The 21,309-nt window shown below is 45.9% G+C and overlaps 1 protein-coding gene across 3 annotated transcripts in view; it reads right to left on the bottom strand.

Moving 5' to 3' along the window:
• The window catches only part of bicdl1 (BICD family like cargo adaptor 1), a 121,529-nt gene that overhangs the window by 76,094 nt on the left and 24,126 nt on the right, over positions 1–21,309 (bottom strand). For all 3 annotated transcript variants that reach the window (XR_005460070.1, XM_038792121.1, XM_038792126.1), the window contains exon 2: positions 20,398–20,613. Coding sequence is in view for 2 of the 3 variants with exons in the window: in XM_038792121.1 (XP_038648049.1) it covers positions 20,398–20,613 (216 nt within the window). In the remaining variant the exon portion in view is untranslated. The remainder of the gene's footprint in view (positions 1–20,397; positions 20,614–21,309) is intronic.

The following is a 21,309-nucleotide window of genomic DNA, read 5'->3' as shown; positions in this document are numbered from 1 at the left end:
TTCCTAGTTGCCCAAAACCAGATTTCAGGACCTCACTCTCTTTCCTGATAACCACTGATACCAACATGGACCACAACCTCTGGCTCTTCATCCACCTCCAGAAGAATGTCCTGCAGTTGCTCCGTGACATCCTTGATCCTGGCACCAGCAAGGCAATTCATTCCATCCTATCACCCAAATCACAGTCAACCAGCAGATTAATATTTCTCTCTGCATGTCTCGGTGGGTCAGCCAGGTTAGCCCCCCGTCCCCCCTTGATTATTTCAAAAAATGATGGAATACAGAAGTTGGCGAACAACTGGACCCCATAGCATTGAAGACAAGAGATTTTATAATAATATAAAATAATAATGATCTTTATTGCCACAAGTAGGCTTCCATTAACACTGCAATGAGGTTACTGTGAAAATCTCCTAGTCGCCACATTCCAGCCCCTGTTCGGGTACACAGAGGGAGAATTCAGAATGTCCAAATTACCTGACACCACATCTTTCGGGACATGTGGGAGGAAACTGGGGCACCCGGAGGAAACCCACGCAGACACAGGGAGAACGTGCAGACTCCGCACAGACAGTGACCCAAGCCGGGAATCAAACCTGGGCCCCTGTACTGTGAAGCAACAGTGCTAACCACTGTGCCATCCACAGCAACATACACAGTGTTGAAAGTCAGTGCATAGCTTAATGATTATTTCTTATCTAAATCAATATACGTTACCTGCAGGAGAGCCAGCAACCAGAGGGACATAGTTTAATAATAAAATCGACAAAAGAACAGGGGAGGGGACACAATGGGCTCTGTGGCCTCCTTCTGGGCTGTAGGAGCCTCACCATGTTATCATTCTGCTGACAACCAAGAGCACAGAGGGAAATAGTTCAGCTGACATAGCAACCTCATTGTCAGGACAAGGGCTATAACTCAGTCCCAGCAGAATTGTTTTGTTTGATGACGTTTCTTGTAATCTCTCAATCTATTCTTTATTTCCCCTTTTGTTTTTCTCCTCTGCTGAGCTTATGTTTACGCTCTTCAATACCTTATCTAAATAGCCATCCTGTATTTTTTTTAAAAATAAATTTAGAGTACCCAATTAATTTTTTCCAATTAAGGGGCAATTTAGCGTGGCCAATCCACCGAGCTTGCACATCTTTGGGTTGTGGGGGCGAAACCCACGCAAACACGGGGAGAATGTGCAAACTCCACACAGACAGTGACCCAGAGCCGGGATCGAATCTGGGACCTCGGCGCTGTGAGGCTGCAGGGCTAACCCACTGCGCCACCGTGCTGCCCGCCATCCTGTATTTTTGACCATTAAGGAGCTGCAGGCTGTTTGACCTGCTCTCCCCTAGCCCAAAGGCACCAAAAAGCAGGTACAGTATCAAAGAGATCCGCCAACACAGCAAGCTGGGTGGAACCGGTCACCCCCAACGGCTGTGTGTCTTGTAACCTTTTAAACATTTCTGGTGCCATTTAAACTGCTGGAGGATGATTGATTAGTCCCAGCTATTAGTTTGCAGTGTTTCAAGATGAGACACACCATGTTGATTCATGAATGTGATATTTTGAAACAATTGTACTTACCAATTTAATGAAATGGCAGGTAAGGGTCACCAATGGTACATGATTTCATGAAAAATAACAAAACAAAGTGGCATGATGCTGAAAGTCATGTCAAAAGAGGAGAAATGCTGTACAATGGCAGAACTAGTGGGCGGCATGGTGGCACAGTGGTTAGCACTGTTGCTTCACAGCATCAGGGACTCGGGTTCAATTCCCGGCTTGGGCCATAACCCAAAGATCTGCCTGGTAGGGAAACTGGCCATGCTAAATTGCCCCTTAAATTGGAAAAAAAAGGATTGATGTCCACACTGACTCTTATCAACTTTTACAGATGCACCACAGAAGGCATTCTATCTGGCTGCATCACAGCCTGGTATGGCAACTGCTCGGCCCAAGACCGCAAGAAACTTCAGAGTCGTGAACACAGCCCAGTACATCACGCAAATCTGCCTCCCATCCATCGACTCCATCTACACCTCTCGGTGCCTGGGGAAAGTGGGCAGCATAATCAAAGACCCCTCCCACCCAACTTACTCACTTTTCCAACTTCTTCCTTCGGGCAGGAGATACAAAACTCCGAGAATATGCACAGACTCAAAAACAGCTTCATCTCCGCTGCTACCAGGCTCCTAAACGACCCCCTTATGGACTGACCTGATTAATACTCCTGTATGCTTCACCCGATGCCGGTGTCTATGTATTTACATTGTGGACCTGTGTTGCCTTTTATGCATTTTCTTTTCATTTTCTTTTCTTTTCATGTACTAAATAATCTGCTCGCGGAAAAATACTTTTCACTGTACCTCAGTGCACATGACAATAAACAATTCCAAATCCAATCCAATTCAATTATTGGAGTCAGTGCCGCAGAGTGAGTGGCACTGTCAGGTCCATCAAGCATGATAATAAGTTGCTGTCTTGTGTACGTTCTCCCCTCACTCCTCGCCTCCATCCTGAAAAGTTCCGCAAAATGAAAACTACAAATGAAGTGATTGTCACAAACCTCCTTTCTGCTCCCTTCCCTACCTTTCCTGTTTTCCTACCTTACTAAATCCTTCTGTGCTTTGTTACGACACCAGACCAAACCCCAACATATGTTAGGATACCGGACAAGGCCCAAAACAATTTTTAAAAATTTGTAAAACAGTGAGGAAAGGATACTTCGCCCCAGGAGTGATGACTCTGACCAATAGGTATCTTTAATGTTAGGACAAACTTTAATTTAAACACAGAATTAATCACATTAACGTCAAGAACACAGCTTTACCATTCTCAGTTAAACAGTTGGGGAAACTTAAAATGATCTATACCTGCTACTAACTTCAATGAAGCAATCCAATACAGTTCAAATACCATTCTAAATAAAATTAACAAAACAGGTTGACTTGCTCAGCTGTGCAGATCTTTGGAGAGAGTTCCTTTTAAGAGCAGATTCAGTACACTTCTACTCAATCTAGCAGCATTTGGCAAAGACCCCTCCCACCCAGCTTACTCACTCTTCCAACTTCTTCCATCGGGCAAGAGATACAAAAGTCTGAGAACACGCAGAAACAGATTCAAAAACTGCTGAGGCCTGCCAATGTACCAAGCATTACTTAAAATCCATCTGCCTGGTCAGACCCAAACCCTGTGGCAAAACTGCCAAATTACAGAGAGACTGGCTTCTCCCATTCATTACACCATCTGTATTCCACCAAGATGTCACATAACCTGCTTAGCCAACACTAAATACCACTCCCCCATAAATTATCCACTCTCCAGGCAATCTCCAGCAATTATAACAATGTTCCATTAGCCCTCTATATGTTAACAAACAAATGGTTAGAATCAATCATGACCACACCTTTTGCAACTTCTTAATTACAGCTTTAGCAGACATATAGTCTGGATACCTTAACCTAGGTTCTTCAAAAAATATTACTGCAACAATATACCTTAACTCAGGCTTTTAAAAACATTACTGCAACAGATACAAATACCAATTTCTTACATTTTTCCCTGTTTCCAGATAGAAGAACTGCCACCTGGTCAGGTAAGATCTCATGGTGAAGTATGTTCCCTTGATGCTTTCATTCATATCCACCAGTTCTGAAGATGGCATTTCCCTAGAGGCTGATAGTGAATCTGGATTTACACGTGGTGAGTCCCTTGGCAGGCGTTCGCTGGAGCCGGGAAGAGTGGAGGTATGGGTCAGTTCGTGTGAAAGGTCCCCCAAGGCTACGGTCGCACACCAGTTGGAATTGGAGACCTCGTTGGGGCAGATTACAGGAAAATGATGATGATGCATACCAAAATGCTTGGTACATTGGCAGATCTCAGCTGACTGGCTAAGAGCACTGACTCTGGCTGCACATGGCACAGAGCATCATGCAGAACTTGGAATCCATCCTTTCCACCATTGAAATAGTAGACGTGTGTGTGTGTGTGTGTGTGTGTGTGTGTGTGTGTGTGTCTCATGACAATCCCCACTCCATTAATAAAGGACCTCTATTGATAGGAGCCCTGTGTAAGGGGCCCTCTATATGGTCACAGTGGCTGTCATAAAACCTTGCGAGGCACAAAAACGGAAGGTGTGGGAATGCTGTTCCGTGATTCTCTGGCTCTTCCCTAGAGGTCAAAAGGCAAGAAGGGACTTGCTGTTTCCCCAGGGCAGGAAAAGGCCACAACCACAGTGTTAGAAAAGGTTTACTACCATGCTATATCCGGAAAGGTAAGTGACACACATCACTCTATGATAGGGCGGCACGGTAGCACAGTGATTGCATTGCTGCCTCATGATGCCAAAGACCCGGGTTCGATTTCAGCCTTGGGTGACTGCGAAGTTTGCACGTTCTCCCAGTGTCTATGTGGGTTTCCTCACACAATTAAAAAATGAGCAGGTTTTCTGGATTGGCCATGTAATTGTTCCTTAGTATTCAATGGTTAGATGGGGTTATGGGGAGTGGGCCTAGGTAGGGTGCTCTTTTGGAGGGTCGTTGTAGACCCGATGGGCCAAATGGCCTCTTTCACAGAATTTTGTGATTTTGTTAACATTCTCCTGCACAGCACTCATCTGAACAAAATTTACAGTTCCACACATGGATTTCTCTTCAGGCAGTTCCTCAAATCTCCATCTAAAAACAGTGTAGACTCACACTCCTCCCTCATCCTCATGCCACCTTGCATCCAATCCTTACAAGCACCCTCATTAATATTTTCATTCAATCCTAATGCATGTTCTACTTTCACACTGGTATAACGCTGCTTCTTCTCACTGCAGGCAGACATAGAGTCAGGGTGAACCTGCAGTTCAGCACCCTGACTCAATTAGAGATGGGCAGGGTGGCACAGATGATAGACCTGGGCCGCTCTCATAGACCCGGTGATATTACATTGCCACTCGGCACTTAACAGTCACTGATGCGGAGTTGCATTTTGTCGAGGTTTCAATTTTTACTCCACATCAGAACAAACACGTCAATATTTGCCTACAGATGCTTCAGGGGAATGGAGAAGCTGCTGTGCAGGAGACCAAAGAGTCTGAGGAGGACAAGCTCTCGGAGGAAGCACCGTCACATGACTGCCGTGCGCCATCCACCACCTTAAATATACTCGACTTGGTGGGTCCTGCAATAATCATTAGATTGTCACACGGTGAGGCACACATCAGCTTGGTGGTTCAAAGAAATGCAGCAAAGCTGCCCCGACAGAGCTGCAGATGGGGCACTTCAACTGGGGGCTCCACCACAGAAATCTCTTCTGTCAGAGCAGGGGAATGGGTACCCTGCTTCCAGTTCTGCTGCAGCTACAGGGGTCACATCACTTAGGAGTAAAAGAAAGCAGATGAGAAATGTGCATTAGTCGCAGAAGGGGGTTCAATTGGTTGTGCATTTTGATGTGAATGGTGTTATTTTAATATTCCGTTCAATGAATGAATAGTTTTATCTGAACTCCTCGTCCTCCATGCGGAGAGATGGGGTGGGAGTTACACATGACTTCAGGTGGCACTGTTAGATGCCCTCACACTCAGACATAAGCATGCGGAGGTCATCACAGTTTCTCTGGCAGCCAGGCATGCGGCCGCAGGCACATTGGCCATAACAGACTCATCCTGCTCCGAGGATGCTAGTTATTCATTTCCTTCCTCTTTCTGCAGCTCCACTCCTTTCTACAGTGCAATACTGTGCAGGAACAGCAGACAACAACCATTTTGGTGGGGCTGTGGAGAGCCCACCCTCCCTTCTCCCTTCACAGAATTTTCCCCCTTCAGCCTCCTCCTCTCCACATTTTACTGATGTTGCAGAGCAAGTGACACTCAAATACTGCCCTCATATCCATGATGATTGCTCAAGAACTCACTACAGTGTTTGCGCATTGCCTGAGCATAAGGACGTCAATAGCACCCAATTGCACCAAAGCAGCAACTTGCTGAGTTGTATAAAATATATATAGACCCAAAACAGGGCTTGGTGCCTCACCCTTATTGATGTCATGAATAATGACATAGCCCACACCACTAGACCCCGCAGAGGATCCTCGTGCCTGCACTGAGATCCACTTGGCCTCAAAGAGGGACCTGCCGCTTCAACTAAGAGCCACAGACACCAAACAACGGATCAGAAGCCAGTACGCAGAGTCCCAGACCCCAGAGAAAGAACCAGTGCCTGTAACAGAGTCACAGACCCCAAAGAGGGAGCCAGTGCCTGTAGCAACATCGCAGACCCCAAAAAGGGAACCAAGCCTGTGAGAATCACAGACCCCAAAGAGGGAGCCAGTGCCTGTAACAGAGTCGCAGACCCCAGAGAGAGAGCCAGCGCCTGTAACAGAGTCGCAGACCCCAGAGAGCCAGCGCCTGTAACAGAGTCGCAGACCCCAGAGAGAGAGCCAGCGCCTGCAGCAGTGGCACAGATCCCAAAGAAACAGCCAGTGCCTGTAACACAGTCACAGACCCCAACGTGGGAGCCAGTGCCTGTAAGAGTCACAGATCCCAAAAAGGGAACCAGTGCCTGTGACAATCACAGATCTCTGACAGACCCAGTGCTCAAAATAATTTGGTATTTTAATTAGTTAATACGAGAGAGAAACAGAGAGAGTCAGAGAGAGAGAGAGAGAGAGAGACCAAGAGAGAATGAATAGTGGAAGTGCAGCATATATTCATGTAGTCAGATACACAAGTATAATTTGTTAAAGATTCAATTACAATAAATAAATGCACGCAGACATAGGTTTTTCTCCAAGATAATACAAAAATACTCTGCAGATAGCTAACCTCTTCACAAAGGAAGCAGACTGACAAAAACACTGGCTTGGAGAAACCCTTGTAAACTAACACGACCCCCAAAAAACTGTTAATATTTTTTTTTCTCTGTCACTCTTTTCTAAATACTATGAAAATCTGACTGATCATCACTGGCCACATGATAGAGACAGTGGCAGCAAGTGTGAAAGATTGGGAAATACGCTCTCAGTTTGGGAGAAAGCATTTGCGTACAAATCTGCAAAATCACAAACCCTGTTTTTGTGGTAAATTTGAACAGCAATAATTTTTGAAAGGGCGAGGTTGCAAATACACACCACTACACAATATCTATGCATTGCCGTTCAGCTTTGCAATCTTAACAGGTAAGTAACATGCTCGCAAACTTAAGATACTGTCTGAATCTCAGAATACCAATTCAGTACAAAAATGCTTTGCTGGGTTCAGAGTGTTAGGTTTTTTTCCCATATTGTACGTTCAAAAGCTTTATCCTTATTGCTATGTTTTTTAAATGGACCTTTCTGCTGAATAAAGAAATGATGGCTGCTACAAGGTACCTGATCACAGGCTTGGCCCCTGGTCTGGAAGCTATCCCCAGGAGTTGAGAGAACAAAATAATTACTTTTTCAGCTTCTGGAATTTCAGACTTCATTGGACAAACCCCTTGTAATTAACAAATCCAGAGGAACTGAGGATGAATGGGCTTCCTCATCCTAAATTACCACAAAAGAGGGAGACCGACACACATTATACTGGAAGAGATTCTATTAGCCAAAGCGTCTTTCCTGAGGAGCCACCTCGTCTTTCCTGAGTAGAAACAATGAAGCACAAAACTAATAATGAAGCTGCAATAAACTATTAATAGGCCACGTCACATGATGCACACCTCTGGCCTTCTGGGACGGTTTTAACAGTACATCTTTGGGCTTCACAGCCAGTCTGCTGTTTTAACATCAAACTGGTGAGTCACAAAGAAGCAGGCTCCTCCAGGCAGAACAAACTGCCCATCAAACCTGGCTCTGCTGAAAGATTTCTGACCATTGTCTACAGTACTGACGCAGTCTCTGCATACCCATGTCATCTTGCGGTATCAGCAGCAACTCAAAAAGAGTTCTACAAATCCAGTCTTCAGCCAGCTGAACTCAAACTTTTACATTTTCAAATTCCTCATTGGACTGTGACTTTGAACTCTGGGACTCATTTGAATTAATATTAGTTTTCTGTGAACACTCCACCCCTAACATTTGAATGTAGAAAATAAACTAACCCAACATGGTCATAACTTGAGTTTGTTCTGGGTTATAAGTGAATTGGATAAGGAAAAAACTGAAGGATTGGGAAATGTGCCACCCGAATGTTTAAAAACAAATTCAAACCAATTTCAACTTACAGACAGGTGGTAAGAGGAAAGCAGTGCAGTTTGACCTCTATCACTCTCACCTGTCCATAATAAGTTCCAGTAATATTCTCTGACCCACAGATCTCCCTGCCTGAGGTAATTAAATATGTTGCAATAATAACTCTCCAAGTTCCCATAAAGGACAGTTACGGGCATGTCCTGATTGGTCAGAAGACACTTAGTCTACCTCCACGCTTTATGGATGGTGACAAAAATAAAACATTTTTGTTCAAGGTTATGCTTGCCATTCGATTTTTAATTCGATCATGGTAATTAAGGAGCATAAAGCCAGTTTTTGCACTCAGACTCGATAAAATATTTTGAAGATTAGGTATGTGTGGTGGCTCGAGGCAATACTAGGTAGATGTCAAAAGAAGAACGGAGGATTTATTGTCAACTAACAAGGGTAACTATGATACAGGCACAGAGTTTCTATACAAGTATTCACACTCCCTACCAAATTCGGGAAAACCAAGTCCAACCAGCTCCGGAGAAGATGGCCCATAAGTAATTCTGCTGGGAAGGCCATGTGTAGAAACCCCACCACTATGGCAAGGCCTCTACTGTGGCCGCCAAGGTCACTGTTCCCATCTCCTGAACCTCCAACTACTATGATGTCGACCAAAGCGAGGAATGTCTTGTCCAGCAAAGTCTATATGTACCTCATCCATGGGCGGCCAGATCACCCCCAGGTTGGAGGTTGGCTGGAGGTGATGGTATCTGCTGTGTTTGGAAGAGGTCATTCTGGCGCTCCACATGTTCAATGTCCTTATCTATGCCAGGCCACCGAAAGTAACTACGAACGAGCATTTTCATCTGACCCGCATGGGCACTATGCAAATCTTGCAACAACAGCTCTCGGGCTGGGGGTGATACTACCACTCGGGATCTCCAAGTATGACTCCATCTTCACAACTGAGTTTGTCCTTAACGAGTAAGGCAAGGTCTTAATTGGTCAGATTTATCATGGGGCCACCCAGTTAAGATCATGGTTTCACTTTGGACAGAACTGGGCCATGTTGTGTCCAATTCTTTGTGATCAGACGAAACTGGCCAGGTGTCCAAACAGTTCAATGTCAAGACGATTTCTTGAGGTACCAGCGGAGGTGCCGGATCCTTTGGAAGTGGGAGCCAACTCAATGCACCAGCATTCAAAATCTGTGTACCTGGCCTCTGCTGAAAGATATAGTAATAGGCCGCCAATAACAAAGTCCACAGTTGTACTCTGGCAGATGGGATTGGTGGTATCAGCTTATCTTCACAAAGGAACCCCAGCAAGGGCTTGTGGTCCACTATTATTGTCAAATTTTGCCCATAAACATGCTGGTGAAATTTATTGATGCTGTATATTATGGCAATGCGATATGCTGGGGCTGGTTTAGCACAGTGGGCTAAACAGCTGACTTGTAATGCAGAACAAGGCAGCAGCGCGGGTTCAATTCCTGTACCAGCCTCCCCAAACAGGTGCCAGAATGTGGCGACTAGGGGCTTTTCACAGTAACTTCATTGAAGCCTACTTGTGACAATAAGTGATTATTATTATTCTAACGGGTGCCTGGATATGGCCCGTCCTATTGCACCAAAAACAATTAAACTCTCTGCAGCAGTACAATTCTTGGGAGTCTCCCCACACCGCTAACAGTCATTTTGATGTCTGGGTTGCAGCTCAATTTCTTCCTTAGCCATTTGTCTACAATTCTGTTCCCGGGATCGTGGCTGAACCTCCTCTGTGCCTATCAATCTGGCTGTGCGCCTTGCAGCCATACCACGCACAACTGGTTCACCTCGCCCTCTTGCCTGCTTTGAAGCTCTGACCCGCCCCTCTCGGTTGCCTGAGCAATCTAAATCGCCCTGTCTAGGGTAATGCTGGTTTTAGCCAGAAGTTACTTTTGCACACCAATGTTGTTAATATTGCACACTAAACGATCATATAGCACGTTACTGAGTGCTGCACCGAACTCAACACTCGGCCATTTGCCAGAGTCTGGCAACAAAAATGGAGATAATTCTTCCTTGGTCTCCGACAGCCCAATTGAACTTATATCGCTGTAACATGATAGAGGGTCTGGGCTTGAAATGCTCCCTAACCAGCTTCCCCAACTGGTCAAATGACTTTGCATCAGGAGCCTCCATGGTTCGATTCCCGGCTTGGGCCACAGTCTGCACGTTCTCCCTGTGTCTGCGTGGGTTTCCTCCGGGCGCTCCGGTTTCCTCCCACAAGTGCCGAAAGACGTGCTGTTAGGTAATTTGGACATTCTGAATTCTCCCTCTGTGTACCCGAACAGGCGCCATAGTGTGGCGACCAGGGGCTTTTCACAGTAACTTCATTGCAGAGTTAATGTAAGCCTAGAACATGGAACAGTACAGCACAGAACAGGCCCTTCGGCCCTCAACGTTGTGCCGAGCCATGATCACCCTACTCAAACCCAACAACCCCCCCCCCCCCCCCCCCCCCCCCCCCACCTTACTTTTATTAGGACACTACGGGCAATTTAGCATGGCCAATCCACCTAACCCGCACATCTTTGGACTGTGGGAGGAAACCGGAGCACCCGGAGGAAACCCACGCACACAGGGGGAGGACGTGCAGACGCCACACACTTGTGACAATAATAAATATTATTACTTCTTATAATGTTGTAAGCCCACAAACTGTTAAATAGTATAACTTTCTGTTTAACCTAATTATAGGCCGGTTAGTCTTATTTCGGTGGTCGGTAAGTTAATGGAAAAGGTCCTGAAGGATAGGATATATGACCATTTGGAAAGATGCAGCTTAATCCGGGATAGTCAACACGGATTTGTGAAGGGTAAGTCTTGCCTCACAAATTTGATTGAATTCTTTGAGGAGGTAATTAAGTGTATAGATGCAGGTAGAGCAGTTGATGTCATATACATGGATTTTAGTAAGGCGTTTGATTAGGTTCCCCATGGGCGGCTCATGAAGAAAGTAAGGAGGTGTGGGATAGAGGGAAATTTGGCCAATTGGATAAGTAACTGGCTATCACGCAGAAGACAGAGGGCAGGGGTGGATGGAACTTTTCAGACTAGAGATCAGTTACCAGCGGTGTACCACAAGGATCAGGGCTGGGTTCCCTGCTATTTATGATTTTTATCAATGACTTGGAGGAGGGGGCTGAAGGGTGGGTCAGTACATTTGCTGATGACACCAAGATTGGTGGAGTAGTGGATGAGGTGGAGGGCAGTTGTAGGCTGCAAAGAGACATTGATAGGATGCAGAGCTGGGCCGAAAAATGGCAGATGGAGTTTAACCCTGCTAAGTGCGAGGTGATTCATTTTGGTAGAAAAAATTTGAAAGCAGATTATAGGGTCAACGGCAGGGTTCTGAGGAATGTGGAGGAACAGAGAGATCTTGGGGTTCATGTCCACAGATCTCTGAAGGTTGCCACTTAAGTAGTAGTAAGGGCATGGAATGCCCTGCCTGCAACAGTAGTGGACTCGCCAACACTAAATGCATTCAAATGGTCATTGGATAGGCATATGGACGATAAGGGAATACTGTAGATGGGCTTTAGAGGGGTTTCACAGGTCGGTGCAACATTGAGAGCCAAAGGGCCTGCACTGCGCTGTAATGTTCTATGTTCTAAGTCGATAGAGTCGTGAAGAAGGCCAATAGTGTGTTAGCGTTTATTGACAGTGGGCTTGAGTTTAAGAGCCGTGGGGTTATGCTGCAACTATACATGACCCTGGTGAGACCACATTTGGACTATTGTGTGTAGTTCTGGTCACCTCACTATAGGAAGGATGTGGAAGCATCGGAAAGGGTGCAAAGGAGATTTACCACGATGCTGCCTGGTTTGGAGGATAGGTCTTATTAGGAAAGGTTGAGGGAGCTAGGGCTTTTCTCTTTGGAGCGGAGGAGGATGAGAGGCGATTTAATAGAGGTTTGTAAGATGATGAGGGGGATAGATAGAGTGGACGTTCAGAGACTATTTCCTCGGGTGGATGAAGCTGTTACAAGGGGGCATAACTATAAGGTTCAGGGTGGGAGATATAGGAGGGATGTCCGAGGTAGGTTCTTCACTCAGAGAGTGGTTAGGGTGTGGAATGGACTGCCTGCTGTGATAGTGGAGTCGGACACTTTAGGAACTTTCAAGCGGTTATTCGATAGGCACATGGAGCTCACCAGAATGACAGGGAGTGGGACAGCTTGATCTTGGTTTCGGACAAGGCTCGGCACAACATCGAGGGCCAAAGGGCCTGTTCTGTGCTGTACTGTTCTATGTTCTATGTAACCTCCCCATTCTTTCATTTGTCATGAAGAAATAATGGAGCCACTCAATATACTGGCTTCAGTTTTCGGCCCCCAAGTGAAATGGGTTTAACTTCCCAATCATGGACATTTTTCATTCACTGTTCTCTGGTATCGCCGGTGCTTTCAGACTTCACTGTTCCTGTTAGAGGCTTCTCCCTTCCCCCTCTAACTCAACGACTGTAAGCTTGCAATCGATTCAGTTTATCCTCGTCGGCAAAATGATTGCTCGAAGCAATACCAGGTAGACATCAGTAAAGAAAAACAAAGGCTTTATTGGCAACTAACAAGGGTAACTATGACACAGAAACAGAGTCTCTATACAGAGCTTCACACTGCGACCAGAACACTGCTCCCAGTGCCCCACACTTGGATTAGATTTGTTTATTGTCGCGTGTACCAAGGTACAGTGAAAAGTATTTTTCTGCGGGCAGCTCAACAGATCATTAAGTACATGGGAAGAAAAGGGAATAAAAGAAAATACATAATAGGGCAACACAAGATATACAATGTAACTACATAAGCACTGGCATCAGATGAAGCATACAGGGTATAGTGTTAATGAGGTCAGTCCATAAGAGGGTCATTTAGGAGTCTGGTGACAGTGGGGAAGAAGCTGTTTTTGAGTCTGTTCGTGCGTGTTCTCAGACTTCTGTATCTCCTGCCCAATGGAAGAAGTTGGAAGAGTGAGTAAGCCGGGTGAGTAAGAGTGAGTAAGCCGGGAGGGATCTTTGATTATGCTGCCCGCTTTCCCCAGGCAGCGAGAGGTGTAGATGGAGTCAATGGATGGGAAGCAGGTTCGTGTGATGGACTGGGCGGTATTCCTTAGTTTCCTGAGGCAGTATAGGCGCTGTTGTGCTTTCTTGCTGGTAGCGTTGACGTGGATGGACCCATTGATGCTGACAGGGGTGTGTACAGTACTTTGCTTCCTGAAGTCACTGACCATTCTTACTGATTGGTCAGAAAATCGAGGATCCAGTTGCAGAGTGGAGAGCCAAGTCCTAGGTTTTGGAGCTTTGATATGAGCTTGGCTGGGATTATGGTGTTGACTCAGAGCCCTCAACCGTTCCTCATACAACAAGTTCTTCATTCTAGTCATCATTCTTGTGAACCTCCTCTGGAACCTTTCCAAGCCAGCACATCCTTCCTTAGATACAGGGCCCAAAACTGTTCACAATACTCCAAATGGGGTCTGACCAGAGCCTTATACAGCCTCAGTACTTCCCTGGTCTTGTCATGAATGCAAACTTTTGCCTTCTTAACTACCGACTGAACCTGCACATTAACCTTAAGAGAATCATGAACAAGGACTCCCAAGTCCCTTTGTGCTTCCGATTTCCACAGCATTTCCCCATTTAGAAAATAGATTATGCCTAAATTCCTCCTTCCAAAGTGCATAACCGCATTTTTCCACATTGTATTTAATTTGCCACTTCATTGCCCACTCTCCTAGCTTGTCCAAATCCTTCTGCAGCCCTCTTGCTTCCTCAATACTACCTGTCCCTCCACAGGGGTATATGTATATCATTTCCAGCAGCTAATAAATACTTATAGTTGACAATGTAATAAGACCTACCGAACTATGCTCAACATCTTACAACATGGGAGGTAGGTAACCGAGAAACACATTTCAAGCATTACTTGATGCGTAATTAACTTGATGTGTAATTTGTTTAGACGTATGTTTAAGTGGCAGCCGCTCCTAAAAATTTAACAGTGGTTATTTAAATTGAAGAAAGACCCTGGCCAAGATTTTAGGACCCTGGGACCGTCCATACCCCCACTGGGCGCATATGGTGGGCCATTTAAATTGATGACCATAATATCCTGCGGGGTGGGAGGGGTCATAAAATCTTGCCCCCTGTAACTATTCTGGAAATTTGTATTGGTTGGCAATGTGTTTTATTTGAAGCTTTTGAAGACATGGTGTTGAAATTCTGAAGAATATCAGTGGAGGTGGATGAGTCAAATACTTAACAAGAGAAAAAGAATCATTCAGTAAGACTGATTAATGTGGCACAGATTTTAGGAACATAGGAGCAGGTGGAGGCCATTTAGCCCATTGAGTCTGCTCCACCATTCAATACGATCATGGCTGATCATCCACTTCAATGCTTTTATCCATCCCCCGTCTCCCCACTATTCCCGTATCCCTTCACATCATCGGCATTTAGAAATCCATCAATTTCTGCCTGAAGGATACTCAATGAATGAACTTCCACGATGGTGGTGGTGGTGGGAGAGAGAGAGAGAGAGAGAGAGAGAGAGAGAGACAGAGACAGAGACAGAGACAGAGAGAGACAGAGAGAGACAGAGAGAGACAGAGAGAGACAGAGAGACACAGAGAGAGACAGAGAGAGAGACAGAGAGAGAGACAGAGAGAGAGACACAGAGAGAGACACAGAGAGAGACACAGAGAGAGACACAGAGAGACAGAGAGAGACAGAGAGAGACAGAGAGAGACAGAGAGAGACAGAGAGAGACAGAGAGAATTTCAAAGATTCACAACCCTCTGAGGAAAGAAATTTCTCCTCATCTCAGTCCTAAGTGATTTGCCCCCTATTATCAAATTGTGTCCCCTGGTTCTAGGCTATTTACCTGCATCTCCCCTGTCTATTCATAGAATAGAATTTGCAGTGCAGAAGGAGGCCATTCGGCCCATCGAGTCTGCACCGGCTCTTGGAAAGAGCACCCTACCCAAGGTCAACACCTCCACCTTATCCCCATAACCCAGTAACCCCACCCAACACTAAGGGCAATTTTGGACACTACAGGCAATTTATCATGGCCAATCCACCTAACCCGCACATCTTTGGACTGTGGGAGGAAACCGGAGCACCCGGAGGAAACCCACGCACACACGGGGAGGATGTGCAGACTCCACACAGACAGTGACCCAAGCTGGAATCGAACCTGGGACCCTGGAGCTGTGAAGCAATTGTGCTAACCACAAGGCTACCGTGCTGCCCACAATCAGATCATCTCTCCACCTTCGAAACTCCGAAGAATACAGGCCCAGTTTCCCAATCTCTTTCATAGGACAGTCCTGGAACCAGTTTAGCGACCCTTCATTGCACTCCTTCTATGGCAATAACATCATTTCTAAGGTAAGAGAACCTAAACTACACACTCCAGGTGCAACCCAACCCATACAACTGAAGAAAGACTTAATTAATTCTGTGTTCAAATCTTCTTGCGATAAAGGCCAACGTACCATTACCCTTCCTAATTGCCTGCCGCACCTGCACATTAATTTCAGCGACTTACTAACTTGGACACCTAGATACCTTTGTATATCTATACTTTCTAATCTCTTACAATTTGAGAAATATTCTGCACATCTGTTCCTCTTACCACATTTTTAACATTATGGGGCGTGATCTTCCCAAAAGGGATCAAAGTCCCTGGGCGAGCTCATTTAGCCGCGTGTTTCCCAGAACTCGCAGTGCCGAGAAATACATGGTTATTTAACGTGACTCACTTTGAATAAGGGACCTGAACGGGGAACGCGCGGCCGAGGCCGCACACAGGCCACACTCAGCTCGCCGAAGCTCCCTGTTGTAGCAAGAGTTCTCCAAGGCCCCAAAAAGAATGCCAGACCTCTCCTCCCCCCACCAGCCCGAACACAACATGAGAAACATCCACGGTGGGTAACTCCGGCCCAATCACGATGGTTTCAGCTTGGCACCTTGGTAGTGCAAACCTGGTACACTGGCAGTGTCAAATGGGCATCTTTGCGCTGCCAAGGTGCCCAGGCTGAAAATGCCAAGGTGCCCAGGACACCACCCCATGCTGCTGGGGTCCTTCCGATCCCCTTGGAGACCCCCACGAGTGCTGTTCCGTCTGGTCCCCTTTTGTGTTTCCGAGCACTCGCAGTGCTGAGAAATACATGGCTATTCAACATGACTCACTTTGAATAAGGGGCCTGAACGGGGAACGCGCGGCCGAGGTCCCCGAGGCGAAGAAATTGAATCCCAAAGCCTCAGGTACCTTGGGAATCTGCACATTAGTGTACAGCTTACTGCCTCACTCTAATATGAAGATTTGCTAAAAGGTGATCCTGTCCATTGTGGGCAGGATTCCCTTGCAACAACTTTCGCGATTGCGCTGAATCTCGTGAGGCGGTGTGAGACAGATAGATCCCAGGAGTCTTGTTGACATGCCCTTGGGTACATTCTGCTGTCACACCTCCGATATTATCTCTTTCAACACTCTGGGATGTAGAAGGTCAGGTTCCAGGGACTTATCAACTTTCAGCCCCATGGATTTCATTGGCCACGTTGCCTTTCCAATGCAGCGCGGTTGGAGGATTGCTCCCTATATTCCATCTACCATGTTTTTACTTGTTCGCTAACTCTTTCCAAATCCCCTTGAAGGTGCTCTGCATCTTCATGAAAACATACACTCCAAACCAGCTTGGTGTCATCAGCGAACTTGGAAACATCACATTTGGTCCCCGCATCCAAATCACTGATATATATTGTGAACAGCTGGTGCTCAAGCACGGTTCTTCATGATCCCCCATTAGTCACAGCCTGCCAATGCGTCAATGACCCATTTATTCCTATTCTCTGTTGTCTGCCAGTTAACAAATCCCTAATCCATGACAGTATATCACCTCCTACAACAAGTGCCTTCATTTTATGAACCAATCTCTGACCACACACACACAGCGATGGACAGCAATGGACAAGTCTCCACTTCCTTTCTTATGACTTGGCTGACCAGGAATCTCCCATTCTTACCTCTTCCACATGTTGGAAGGATTTACAAATTGTATTTGGATGGGACTTGAACCCAGAGCTTCTGGCTCAGAGGCTGTCCCCACAAGACCACCTCATTACATATTAGCACAATACTTCATATTCTCCTAACAGTGCCGGGTAAGTTGTGTTATTGGTTTCTTTAAATTGTTCAAAATCTAGATCGGAACAAGTGGAGACTAATTTGCATTGTTGCACACAAAATGGATCTGAGCTGCCATTTAGAATCCATCTTCAACAACATTTGGTGGTGGGGGGCAGAAGGTGATGGGGGAGTCACTTGGTTCAATGGAAGTACAGAACACACACAGGATGTAAAAGGAACAGGCGAAAACAAAATAATAAAAATAAAATAATGGAAGCAACCAACAAGGCGACAATGAGCATTAAGTGTTTGAGATCCAGAACTAGTCTATTCAGAAGGAACTGGACCCATTTATTGCGCTTTAACTAGTGACCTGAATTTGTGATGGACCAAATCACTTATTCTGCACCAGCTAAATGTAGCACACAGCTATCAAATTGATGTTTATAATCAACCACCTTCGTACCACCCTTTCCCACATATACACTGACAGCTCTTGATGATCCTTGATTTGACGGAGTCCTGAAATGACAGATGCAACATAGTTTTAAATTCACCTACTTAAGACTCATAGCGAGACTGAATGCTAATCAGGGTTATACCTGCAGCAGCAGCATCTGTATTTCATTGGTACAGGACAGATGTTGCTGGGCGGTGGCAAATCACAATAATGTGACTAACCCAAAATAACCATTTTGATTAGAGGCAAAAGTTACCTCAGATCTACAGGAAAACCATTTCAGAAGGTGGACACGGTTCAGTTGTTGTGGATTCCATAAATCACAAAAGGCGGCCATTCGGCCCACCGGGTCTGCATCGACCCTCTGAAAGAGTCCCCGACTTGGGCCCACTCCCCCACCCTATCTCCATAACCCCATGACCTCACCCAACGTGTACATCTTAGCAATTTAGCATGGCCAATGGTTGGTGGGCCCGTGTCGCCCACCACACTCAGCGTGGTGGAGGATTCAGGCCTGGGAGTATCCTACCACCCCCCCTCCCCATATGTTGGTACTGAGGGGAGGGTACCCTGTTTCTCCAACACAAAATTAGTGTTTGTACCGTTTGGCCTTGTATATATTTTTTACTGTTTTAATTTTTAAAAATATGGCCAATCCACTAACCTGCACTCCTTTCTCATAATTGTAGTCATGAAGAGTTTTAAAGAGTGCCCTGCAATAATCAATCTCAGATATACTGGGCAGGATTCTACCGCAACTGGCCGGATGGGCTGACGCCAGCGCCAAGAGCGGCGCGAACCACTTCAGCGCCGGGCCGACCGGAAGGTGCGGAATCCTTCGCACTTCCGAGGGCTAGGCCAGTGCCGGAGGGGGTTGGTGTCACGCCAACCGGCTGCGAAGGGCCAGCGCGAGTGGCGTATGCGCAGAACCGCCAACGTGGTTCCGCGCATGCGCAGTCCGGCAGGCGTGTTCCTGTGCATGCGCAGGGGGTTTCTTCTCTGCGCCCGTCATGGCAGAGCTCTACAGAGGCCGACGCGGAAGGAAAGAGTGCCCCCACGGCACAGGCCCACCCGCAGATTGGTGATGGACCATGTCCATTTCACACCAATGGGACTAGCCAGGAAACGATGGCTGCTCGGCCCATCGGGGCCCGGAGAATTGCCGGGGGAGCCGCTGCCAACGGCCCCCGACTGGCGTGGCGTGAACCCCGCCCCGCCTGAAAACAGACGCCAGAGAATATGGCAGCCGGCGTCGGAGTGGCGGGGCAGGATTCACGCCGCCCACCTGGGACCTGGGATTCTCCGACGGGGGGGGGGGGGGGGGGGGGGGGGGGTTCTAGAGCCAGCAATTCATAAAAAACTAATATTTGCATTACCAATGTGCTGTGTCAAATAATGGTGGGATGCAGGCTTGCAGCCTACAATTCTCTGCACCTCATGTTACCTGATTGTTACTGAGTTACAGGGAAGAAGCAAGGGACAAGAGTAGCAAGACTCCAAGAGCTGGATTGTATTGTGCAGCAAATTAAAGCACCAGGAATACATGCGAATACCGATCGGTCACAGGGATTTCACCAATTAAGTATCCCACCAACAACATTAACCTGCCTTTCAGACATAGACTACCTCACTCTATATTCCAATTACTGTGTTTATTACAGATCTCTACAGAGATTTTCTTTTATATCCATTCTGAAATCAAGGCCCACTGCTTTCATTTCACTTAAATGCGTCTACAATTTGGTACGTCATTTGCAGGGCCAGTAAGCACGTAGCCGAGGGTTGATGCTGGTTGGGAATAGAGTTACACTGAGCGTGAAATAAGCAGCACCTGATTGTTTGAAATTGAATTTAAACGTGAAATGTAACAAGTTAATAAATGCTGTAGAATTTGCTGCAGTAACAGACATAATGCTGTCTCTTCAATGTTAGTCGTAGCTTTGTAGGAGCCCATTTACCATTTTAAGAATTGATGAAAATACAGACCAGCAGAATCCAGTGACCAGATATAACATGCCCATACATTCAGTGACTCAGCAATTTTATCTTCTGCAAGTTAATCGAGTAGCCCTGCTTCCATGGTAACAGCTCATCTGTGTTGGATTCATACCTTCTTAATCCCATCAAAATGAAATACTTTACACAGCACTAAAAGCAGATATCTCCACATTGAAATCTCTTACTCATTACATACTGACACTCACCCTCCCTGACATGAGGCTTGGGTGTTTTTATGACACACAGTTCTTACACACTCAATTTATTGCCATTAGCTCCATGCACAGGTCCCTTGCTAACATGTTTTTGAACCTTCGCAAATGCACAAACATATGCCTCAGTGGCAAGCCCCATCACCAACCATCAGCCTGTGCCATTCCAGATAGATCATCGCATCTCTGCCAATGCCTATCTCAACCTCCTATGTGCCACTCTGTCAATAAAAGCACTTCAGGAGGTACGCACCTTCTCCAGTCACCATGTAGCTACAATATTTTAATATACAGAATAACATTTAAAGCATTACATTTGCGCAAAAGCAAATTTGATCTGTTGTAAAATATTAGGGAAGGAGCCTGAACCTCCACTCCGCTCCTTCCCCCAGTGTCAACAATCACAATGCTTACCCTGGTGAGCTGTTCCAAGAGGCGTTGGTTTTGTTCAGAGAGTTCCCTCAAAGCTCTTACTTTCTCTTTGTTTGCCTCGCGTAGCTGGACCTGATGTCTCTCCAAGTCATCTTGAAGCTGCTTCAGATCACTCTCCAGTTCAGCGACACGGCCCTCCCATTCACCCTCACGGTTCTCAAATCGTCTCCGCAACTCGTGCTTCTCCTGTTCCAGATGCTGAAGAGAGAGACACAGAAACATTCAGTTTTCTAAATAATTTATGGGGAAAAACCTATAACATTAACAAACTATGAAACCATATGCATGAGTTGCATTCATACACAAAGCTCATTGTTGGAGGAGCAAACTATACACCGGGTGCGATTCTTTCATCAGATTTTAGAGCAACAATGTACAAGACTCCGACTAGCCAAATAAAATCACAAAAGCAGTTAGCTCTTCACCAACACTGTATCCCACTGTTCAGGTATATGAGTATTTTAAAATCAGTGATCATAATAAACTTGTTTATCGTTTCTGTTTTTGGTGCAAGTTACCTTCCAATAAAGATTTGAAAATGGTTGGCAACTTTTCAAACCAGCTAATTAATTTGGCTGATTCCTCTAAATGCCATCAATCTCCCTACACTGGTCATCTGGTCATACCACTTGGTAATTTCTGCCGACTTTCTAAGGACATGCAACAGCTAACTCAGCAGCAACTTGCATTCATATAGCATGCATATAGTGTTAGAAAACAAGTATTTGACACTGAGCCACATAAAGAGCTAACAGGGCAGATTACCAAAAGCTTGGTCATAGAGCTGGATTTTCAGGAATGTCTTAAAGGAGGAAAGAGCGGAGAAGAGACGGAGAGGTTAAGGGATTCCACAGTTTAGGGCATAGAACATGGCTTTGTACAAGTTAGGGCACA

Source organism: Scyliorhinus canicula, chromosome 1 (genome assembly GCF_902713615.1).
Source record: "Scyliorhinus canicula chromosome 1, sScyCan1.1, whole genome shotgun sequence".
In the NCBI taxonomy this organism is placed as follows: Eukaryota; Metazoa; Chordata; class Chondrichthyes; order Carcharhiniformes; family Scyliorhinidae; genus Scyliorhinus; species Scyliorhinus canicula.
Note: the sequence above shows the minus strand (reverse complement) of the source record. Positions and strands in the feature narration are given on the sequence as shown.